Raw genomic sequence first — 10,435 nt, forward strand, 5'->3', positions numbered from 1 at the left:
CCGACCCCAGGGCCTAGGCGGCCCGCCATGAAATCTAGCCGTGTGTGCTGGCATCCGGGCCCCAGCGGGTTTTCACGTAACAAGTACACACATGACAACATGAGCAGGCGGACATGGCTTCCAGGGAGGGGGGCGCACTTCTACTCACGCCCCACCCCCCCCCTAGCATGTGGTGAAGCCTCTGGGGGGGTCGGGACCCCCCCCCCCTAGCATGTGGTGAAGCCTCTGGGGGGGTCGGACCCCCCCCCCTAGCATGTGGTGGGCACCCCCCAGCAGTTCGTGGGCTAGGAATAGCCGCCAGAGAGCCGATTTTGCCCCCAAAGTTGTGAAATCGTGGCTGAAAGTCCAATATCTTGGGGAATCTGACCAGTCTCAAGGCTCATGTAGCTCCAAAGGATGATTTTCCCCTCGAAAATGCTGCGAAATGAGGCGTAAAATCAAGGGCCCGGAGGGCCTGACCACGAGTCTCTGGGGGGGTCCTCGGCCATGACCCCCCCCTAGCATGTGGTAAAGGTGCTGGGGGGGTCGGGACCCCCCCCCTAGCATGTGGTGAAGCCTCTGGGGGGGGTCGGACCCCCCCCCTAGCATGTGGTGTGAGCAGAAGTGCGCCCCCCTCCCTGGAAGCGATGTCCGCCTGCTCCAGCACCCGTGCATGCGAGGATGCGAGCGGTAATATGGGTCTGAACCAGGTCTGCTCGCGATGCACAATTGGCGCCCTTAAGCCGGCAGGCGCGCAAGCGAGAGCACCCGTGCGCGGCATGCGGGGACTAGACTTGGGGGATGCGGCTGTGTCGGCGCGTCTTATTAGCCCTGTTATTAGCGCTTGTTATTAGCCCTGGCTCGAGCCCGCCCGCGGTGGAGGGTTATTAGCTACGATTATTAGCCACGCCCGGGCTAATAACGCGAAAGTCCTAATAACAAGCTAATTATTAGGTATGTGTTGAAAATTAGGAAGGTACGTTATTAGGCTAATAGTTTGATAGTGTAGTCTCCGCTAGCACCGACTTCCCGAAAATGATCACGGTTAGCACTTGGAGCACTTGGAGTGCAGTTATCAGCCTCACATCCAGGGCCGGGGAGCTAAGAAGCGCACCCAGCGGGCCGGATGATCGGGATCGGGTTACGGGCTAGAGAGCCCCAGCCCCGGGGGTGCGCGTTCGCAGGGCCTAACACGGGTCTCCGAGGGTTGGTTCCGTGTACCGGGTTTCCCCTTAACTGCAGAACGCACCCTCTACTCGGAGCTAGTGGACACGACACTCACTACTGATACGAGAATACATACCGCCCCCACGCAACTACTCGAAGATAATACGAGAATACGCAGCTGCGAGACGCCTATAAAGAAACAGCGAGGTAAAGTTCGGCGGCTATGATAAGCCGAAAGTTGTCGTAAAACGCGGGCGAAAGCAAAGCAGAGGGCGGGCGCTTTCTGCCGCAGCGATGCCCGCAGCCTGTCGACAAGCTTCCGCGGCGCACATGCGCCGCGGGGTTGAACGACAGCCGCGCCTCTCGAGCCACCCGTGCCACGCGCGGCGACGCGCACCCTGCGCGCCAGTCGGCGCACTGGCAGTACTGCACCAGCCAGCACGGCGTGGAGCAATGCATCCAGGGCATTGTGTTGGGCGCCAGCCAGCATGCCTCAGCACAGAGCAAGAGCGCATGCTGCGCACCCTGGCGCAGCACCAGCTCGCCTCCAATCAGGCACTCTCACCACTGCACAGCCGCCAACGAGCGCCCGCAGCTGCACTGCTCAACGCTCAAGCTCAGGAGCCTCCCCTTGTTGTCGCAGCTTTGTGCAGTGCAGCGTGCGAGCAGCGCAGCGCCAGGCAGACCCGTGGCACGCCCGGGCGGCTGTGGGACGGAGGCCCGCCGAGCGAGTGCGAGCCGCATCGGCGGCCATGTCTCCCGCAGCCGCGAGCGAGCGGTGCAAAGAGGCAGCGTCGCGCATGCTTTTCCGTAACGGTTTTTCTCTGTTAGCCCTCTTTTGGTATTATAAAATGATCACGGTTGATCAGAGGGCAGATTTGGAGAGATCTCGAGGAGTACATACAGAGATAGACCCTCCAATCATCAGAAAACTCCGACCTGATCGGTCGTACTGACTGCCGACAGATCACTCCATAGCCGTAGACAGAAGACAGCAGATACAGGCCGATGTCTGCACGCGGCCGGCCGGGCGAGAGGCTTGACACGATCCGACCCTGCGACCCTGACGCTGCTGCTCTAGCTGTCAGACATGCACTGCTGACTGCTGAAGCGGCACGGCGGCGGTTTGGTGACACACGTAGCCGTCGTCGGGCAGGGTGCCGTTCTTCCAGTAGGCCGAGATGCGGCGGATGCAGCCCATGATGCCGCTGTCGGGATAGTTCCCCCCTGCCGACGCCGTATGGCCGACGCCCTGCCATGTCATCATCACAGCGTGCGGAAAGGCGTGGCGCATTCGCTTCGTCCACGTGTAGCTCGTCGCGGGGTCGTAAAGATTGCCCACAATGAGTGCGCTCACGTCGCCGCGAAACGCGACGGGGCACGGTGTCGAGAGCTCGCCCCAGGCGAAGATGTTGGCGGTAATCCCCACGAAAGCGCCGACTGCGAGCTCACTTCCTCCGTCGCGGTCTGCTCCTGAAGACGTCACCAAGGCCTGCCACGTGCCCATGGCCTGGGTGACCGTGTAGCGTCCATCATAATCGAGCCCGATCACGGCAGCCTCGTTCATGAAGCCGTTCACTTCCGGACGGCATGCCCACTGGCTCCACGTGGGATTACCCAGCAGTCTTGGATAGGGACACGTCCAATCGGACAGCCCCACCTGCTGCGGGCCGATGCACACACCGTACTCGTACCAGGTTCGCTTGCCGGACCAGGTCGCAACGGCCTCTGTGTAGATTGGCGCTTCCGGATCGATCTTAGGCAGGCGGCAGTAGTGATCGAAGATTTCGGCCGCCTGAGACGTGGCCGTGTCGCCGCCCGCAGCGAGCGGGAAGAGGGCTTGCAGGACTTCGAGCACGGGAGCCCATCCCTTTGGCACGAACCCAGCCTCGATCATTTTCTCCTGGAGGTAGCCACCCAGTAGCCCGGGGGTGAGGAAAAAGGGCTCGCCGCTTCTCGTCGGCGCGCTGATCTTGAGCTCCTTGAAACGCGACAGCACACGAGCGCCGTCGTACTCGCCGAACGAGCCTTCCGCCGCCAACCACGCGCAAAAACTGTTCTGGGCGTACGTTGCCGTCGCACACAGCCTCCCCAGGTAAGCGACAGCCTGCTGCATGGCGCCTGCGTTCGTCGTGCCAAACTCCATTGTGTCGACGTCCGGTGGCATATTGCCATTGAGCACGACTCGCCCAGTGGTGCCCGGGAAGATTGTCGCATAGGTCGAGGCGACCGCAGTGCCGTAGGAAATGCCGTCGATGTGCATGCGTGGCGCGCAGATCGCATTGCGGAAGGCCTCGATGTCGTGTGCGAGCATCGTCGTGCCCACCCACTGCAGAAAATCGTACTCCTTGCCGGTTGGCCCCGTGAGTTGCCACTTGGGCGCCCCCGGACACACGCGCGAGCGTTCGTGCATGCGAACGAAGACGTTCTCGACCTCGCTCGCGTTGAGCGGGTTGATGTTAGCAAACGACTGGCCGGTGAGCGGTGAGCCGTCCGGCATCTTACAGTCGCAGGCGGTAAAGTCGGAAATCTGATACTCACGAGCGAGGCCGTCGGGTGGGAGCTGCATGTCGGACGCCGCGCACTCGAGGCTCGGGTTTGCGTTGGGGCCGATGCCCCGCTGCGAGATGGCCCAGTTGCTGTAGCCATCGAAATTGCCGAGGGAATCTTTGTACATTCTTTGGTACACGCATTCTGCTCCACTTCCGGGCCCACCGCAGTGGTGCAGGAGCGGCTCCCGTGCAGCCTCCTCCGCGGTAGTCGGCCTGGACGCCCAGACCTCGAGCTCAATCATCGGTGTCACTTCCTCGGACTCTGGCGCCGGATCCAAGGGCACGGTCAGAAGGCCTCGCAGCAGAGGCACGGAGCCGGTCACTGTGGCTTCCTCCCACTTGAGGTTTGACTTCGGGTTCAGCAGATCGCAAGGCGGAACCGTTGGTGCAGGTGCGGACGGCGACGGCGGCAGTAACGGTTGCGGCGGCGACAGAAACGGAGGCGGCGGCGGAGGCGGCGGAGGCGGACGAGGCGAAAGAAACGGAGGCAGTGGCGGCGGCGGAGGAGTCGGCGAACGGGTGATGGCCACGATCGACAGCACGACGGCCACAACAGACAGCACGGAGGAGGCGGTAATTGCGTTGCAGATTGCGAGCATCATCGCCAGGGGCGGCCTGGGGCCGGGAGGCCCCGGCGGGCCGTCGTGGCCGTCTTGGCCATCTTGGCCGGGAGAACCCTGCTCTCCTTTCGGGCCGCGCGGGCCGGGCTTCCCAGGCCCAGCGCAGCTCAGAACGTTCAGATCCAGGAAAGAGCCACCGCGCCGCACCGGCGGTTCGGGTTCGGGCACGACGGTTGGTTCGGGCGGCGACGGCGGTGGCGAGGGTGCGTACGCGTGAGTAGACTTTGACTTGCGGCGCAGCAGCGCAGCGACGGCGGCAGCGACGACGGCGACGGCGACGAGGACGAGCGGCAGCCCGTTCATCGCGAGGGGCGCCGAAACGCTCCAAAGGATGTCCGCCGGCAGCGCAGCCACCCCGTGGAGACAGAGCAGCGCCAGATGGTGTAACGCAGCCATGTTGTTACCTAACAATCAAGGTGAAACAATCAACTCACCTCTCAACTAACAAACTCCCCAGCACCCCTCCCGGCAGGAAAAGGCTCCCGATAACCCCATGGGACTGGTTCGCTCTCTTGCTGGGAGAGAGGGCAGAGCGTCGGAATCGGGCTGGCGCGCAGCAAGGCTGGTGAGTGGGCGGCATCGCATGCGTCTCGCAGGTCCTCGATGGTAGTGGCCGCACCTGCGAGCGGGAGCGCAAAGGGCGGCGCTCAGCCTGACAAGCGAGGCGACAGAGGGCGCACCGCATGACAGGCGTGGTGCGGGCGCGGCGGACTGCGCGAGCCGTAGGAGAGCGGGGCCCGCGGCGTGCAGCTCGCGGCCGGCTGAGGCGGCGCGTAGCGGCGGGGCTAGAGGTGGTTGGGCCTTGAAAGCAATGGAGGCGGAGCGGGGCGATAAGCTGTGGGCCGCTGTTTTCACGGTGCTCAGACTGCCCCCCGGTTAAGATCTCGCGCAAAACTCTTTTTCCCACCTTCGAGTACACCCCCAAGACTTCCCCAAACCGCCCAGGATGAGCTCCTGAGATGCCAGTCCGCCCGAGATATATGGAATGAACTCGGGGGCACGGGACGCGGCACAAACGGGGCACAAACGCCAGGCTACAAAGACGGGGAGGCACGTAGTGACGCTCGAGATATGACCGGTTGAAGTTGGGGTTCCACGGTCAGGATAGAGGTGTCGAACTGGATGGGGGTCAGCCAGGGAGGCTGTTGTGGCGCACCGGACCGCCCCCCAGCACCGTGCCCCACCCAACTGCATCCATGGGAGTCACAAACGGTGCTGCACTCGCGGCTGCAAGCACTCACGACACTCAAACCCACCACCTGCCTCCTACCCTGTACGAGGAGCCATTTCACCCGTGCAACATCTGCACAGGTGTACCGCCGACGCTCAAGCGCCCGGCCCCTACTAGAGTAGTCTTGGGGGACCCACAAACGACCAATATATCCACTCGGGGCTGCAGCATGTGTCCGGGGGGGGCATCCCCGTGAAGCAGCCAGCAGGTGCCGGACACGGCGTTGGCCGTCTTGGAGCGAGATCAGGGCGCAACTGCCTACCTCGTGGGGCTGAAGGACCGTCATGGGGTCGGCTTTGATGCTGCCAATCAGTCGGGTCGATAGGTGGCGCCCCAGCGAGATGCGTCGCGGGTGCTCGGCGTCGCCTGCTTGAGTGGCCTGAACGCACTCGCGGGAGCCAGAGAGCAAAGGTGTGCGCGAATTGAGGCTTCTGAGCGAGTCCAGGCAAGCCATAGGACCGGCCATGTGCGTGGGTAGTCGAGCGGTGGCCGGAGGAAGCCTCCAGTAGTGGCTCTCAGTTCGACACCTCGGTCTCGACCACGACCCCACTGGGAGCGGCCCACAGCTTATTGAGGGAACGACTGGGTCGACGACTCAAGAATTTTACAACAAAACTCCCTCGCACGACACTGGGCACAGGACTGGGCACGGGACTGGCTCGCACTGGCACTAACACAGGTACACCTCAAGAAATTCCTTGCCAAAAAGGGTAATGAAGGAGTACGACGACTTAGCCTTTAGGGCAAGCCTCTCTAACTTAAAACACGGACGGCTGGACGGACACGCTCGAAAAATTCTGGCTCGTCCCCGCATTGCATTGTCAGCCTGCCACCACGGCGCCTGGTAGAGCCATGGGTCGACGACTCAAGAAATAGTTAGCGCGCGCAGGCCGTCCCGTTTGCTGTTTGAAACGCCTGTTGCGCTGGCCGCTGCGCGCGCGCTGGCCGCTGCCGGGGCGCTCTGTCTCACTCTCACGTGCCGCAATATGTGTCACACACGGCGGCTTCTGCCACCTCTCGATTGGTTCCACTTTCTACGCACACCTACCGGGGAAGGGGTGCTTGGGAGCGGGGGCGGGGGCGGGGGCGGGGGCAGGGGTGCGACTAGGTTCGTTGTTAGCAGATCAAGGCACAGCGCCCACACAAATCACAGCGGGAGGAAAGCGGCGAGTCGCAATTCCATCCAGGGGTCGTTGGCGGGCCACCCTGTCCAGAAAGGCACAGACAGGGCTAGGGCTCTCTTGCCCGCAACCCGACACCAATTGTCCGCCAACTGGGTGCGCTTCTTAGCTCCCCGGCCCTGGGCGTGCGATTAATGACTGCACTCCAAGTGCTCCAAGGTAACCCACAAAGGTCAGTCACCCGTTTCAGCGGTTCGTCAGCGTCGAGCACTCCCATCCGGGGGGCGCTGTCTCGATCTGCGCGTCAACGGCTGGTGACGACGTGTTTCCCTTGAGCCTAGCCTTGAGCTAGTCCTTCGCCCGGTCGCCTACCTACGCCTGTAGCCGACGCTGCCCTCTTCGGCTGGCGAACGCCGCGCCTGCCTGCCTGTATGCCATGCGGGGTTCGAGTCGTCAAACATTAAGCACGAGCTGAGGTGTGCCGAGGGGGGCCGGGAGGCGGTAAGTCGTCATCGCCCGGCGCTGCTTGCAGCTCCGCGGCGATGTGGAACTAAGAGCTCTTTTCCGCGCGCCCCTCCCGCAAGGCGCGCTAGGCAAAAATGGGTTTCGTCCGTCCGAGCGAAACGGGGTTCGCGGGGGACGTCACGAGCCGCGCGAAACGGGATTGTCCGGATTTTGTGATGGAGCAGGCGGACCCCGAAACACATTTACGGGTGGTCTCACCGCGCCAGAGGCTCTGCCTCTCCTCTCGGGGATTGAACTGAGGGATAGAGGGGGGGGGGGGGGGGGGGCTCCTCCCTCTTCCCACCGTCGATGCCGGGGTTCAACCAATCCGGAGAGGTCCTTACCATTCCTCCATACTTACTACCCGACTTCATCGGCGACGTCTGGGAGTGTGTCGTCAACTGGCCGGTGGTCTTTCAGTGTGGTGGGTGGGTTTCGTGGCCGTTCAGCGTCGATGCCGCCTGACTAACCTGGTTTGTGGAGCTCCCACAGATGTCTAGACAGTCCTGAGCTTGTCCAGACAGTGTCCAGACAGCGTCCAGACAGCGTCCAGACAGCGTGTCCAGACAGCGTCCAGACAGCGTCCAGACAGTGGCACACGGCTCCACTCTTCACAGTAAAGTCTCGTAGTGGTGGCTGGACGACCCCTGACAGCACCCCTGGGGCTGCCGAGGCCACTCCCCACCCACCCACCCACCCATCCACATGCCGCTTTCTTTACTTGCCATTGAGGGGGGGGGGGGGGGCTGTCTAGACAGCAGAACTTAAGAGAACTTGAGAACTTGAAGTTTGAACTTGTAGTTTTGTCTAGACAGAGACAGCTGTCTAGACAGGCCCTCTTCACAGAAGGGTCCCCCAAAGTGCCCGCGAAGAACTCGGGCAGAGCGGCAACTGTGGCGGCAACTGTGGGGGGCAACGCCAACGTCGCAACGATGCTGCGGAAAGGGCAGAGCAAGCGTGGGCACGCATTGGTCGGGTTCCATGCTGCAGCCGCGAGCCCCGCGCCGCAGCCGATGAAGAAGCTGCGGGCCGGCAGTAGCCACGTCGACCCGCCGCTGCGCATCGGGCAAAGCGCGAGCCCAGCAGTTCAGTCAGGCACGCACGCTGCACCCACGACGGCGGCCTCGGGGCGCGCGCGACCGAACGCGCTTGCGGCGCCGCCACGCCGTCCTTTCACATCGCCGCCGGACCGCCCTCCCTCCTCCGCGACAGACGCCGCAAACACGGCGCTTCTCGCCGCCCAAGCAACAGCAGCAGCAGTGGCAGCGAATCTTCGCGTCGCTGGTGCGCGCGGTGCGGACTCGCCGCAGTCTGGCGGTCTATCACACCTCACACGATCTTCCACGTCCAGACAGCGTCCAGACAGCGTCCAGACAGCGTCCAGACAGTGTCCACGGACAGCGTCCAGACAGCAGAATCGGAGCGTCTAGACAGCTATACAGACAGTAATAGCACTTGAGTGTACACAGCTGATTGAAGTAAAGGAGAATGATGCAGCTGCCTGCCAGAGCAGAAAGATTCCTTAATTCTCTCCACTACAAAATTCTCTCCACTACAAAAACGAAAAAGGCCGCGGTGGGGAACCGACATCATGGCCCCGAATGCCGTGCTCTCTAGGTAATCTGTGGGAGCTCCACAAACCAGGTTGACTTACCTGTTCCCCGCTGGCGCGACCCCGCGCCGGAGGCAGCAATTGCCCGCTCGGTCACCACCCCCGCCGGCGCGACGCGATCCAATCGACGCCGCCACCGACGGGGCCGCCGGCACGGAGTAGATTCCGTCTTCGCCGGTCGGGGTGTTGGTCCGGACATGGGCGACGCGACCACTGCACCGCTTCAATGGCCAGAGACCAGGTCAGTGCAGGTGGTCGCGCCGCCCCGCCCTGCGTCGCCCGCCGCCGCGCCGCGCCGCCGCCCCGCGTCGCCATGTAGTACCGTGCCCAGCACCACGCCACACCTATTTCGGAGTGAGCACATACACGTCAGGGCGCGAGCCTTAGCTAAGATACGCGGCTGCACGTGGGGCGTTGGGTAGCTACCCAACGCGGCCAAACAAAGAAAGGATCCACCTCGCTCGAGCACCTCGAGAACCTCGAGAAATATTATAAAATGAACTCGGGGTCACGGGACGCGGCACAAACGGGGCACAAACGCCAGGCTACAAAGACGGGGAGGCACTTAGGGAGGGGCGTACCTTCTGTGAAACGATTTTCGAGGTGTGAATACCCCCCCTAGACGCGACGCCCCCCGAACCAACGGGCCAGACCCTTCCAGAGGGTGCCCCAGGGACGCCCAAAACCGCCCACAGCAGCCCCACAACCCTTAAACAGTACTCGGCACAACCACTCAAAGTTGGCCTCCCCCGGAGGTGTTTCACATTAGGGGCACCCTACTCCGGCAGGCCGCCCTGAGCCCCCTAGGCGGGCCGCCGCTGCTCTAGCGCGCAGCGACCCGATGGGCAAGGGGCCCCTACCCACCACAGACACCCTCACGCCCTCTCCCCCGGCCCGCCGCGGCACCGAGGGCGATTCTGCGCGAGGGATCGCTTCTGCGGAGCCGCAGCGGCCGGCGCGCGGCGGCGGCGCCGCCAGCGCGGCCCGCGCGGCCGGTGGCGCCGGTAGCGCGAGCAACGGCATCGGCGATGGCGCGGCGGTCGGCGAAGGCGCGTTGGGCAGCGCGAGAAGTGGCTGCCGCCCTCCCGACGGCGGCGGCAGCCACTTCTCGCGACGAGCGTGCCCGGCTTCTTTAGCAGCAGCGCGTCTAGTCCTTTGTGAGCGCATCTTTCGCGCCCTTGGCGGCGCCGCCGAGCACGGCGATGGCGCCCTGGAGCTCGGGGTCACTCAGCCTTGCCTACGAGGGTAGGGACCAGGAGCGCCGAGCCAGTGGGAGGGCAGGCAGGTATGGCAAAATTGCGAGCTCCCGAGGACGTCTGGCGCCGAGTGCGTCTGGCACCGGGCACGGAAGCTCGCACTCGGCCGCACGCGATAGTGCTGCCGCGAGAACGCCAGCCATGTACGATGTGTCTCGTGTAGACTCCTCCTGGGTCATGGTCGGTCATATGCAGGACGGCCAGAGTCGCCCACATCGCCTACGCGGTCCCGAGTGTGGTCAGACTGATACCCCGCGACTCAACGGTTGAGTGCGGCCAGCGCACACAAAAGTCGTCGACTGCGGCCTGGCGCGGTGATCATAGGTGCTGGAGACCAGGCAGTATGGGCCTGCAACCTGGCCACGCATGAACTCGGTACCTACATTCGCAGAG

At 63.4% G+C, this 10,435-nt stretch overlaps 1 protein-coding gene across 1 annotated transcript; it reads right to left on the bottom strand.

The window, feature by feature from the left end:
• Positions 1-2,230: 2,230 nt before the first annotated feature.
• EMIHUDRAFT_234160 (hypothetical protein) lies at positions 2,231-4,300 on the bottom strand (the record flags this gene model as incomplete). The annotated part of the gene is made up of 2 exons (XM_005781454.1): positions 2,231-4,048; positions 4,229-4,300. The coding sequence occupies 2 exons, from the start codon at positions 4,298-4,300 to the stop codon at positions 2,231-2,233; spliced, it is 1,890 nt and encodes a 629-aa protein (XP_005781511.1).
• Between the last annotated feature and the right edge of the window lie 6,135 nt (positions 4,301-10,435).

This window comes from Emiliania huxleyi (genome assembly GCF_000372725.1).
Source record: "Emiliania huxleyi CCMP1516 chromosome Unknown EMIHUscaffold_201, whole genome shotgun sequence".
Lineage (NCBI taxonomy): Eukaryota > Haptophyta > Isochrysidales > Noelaerhabdaceae > Emiliania > Emiliania huxleyi.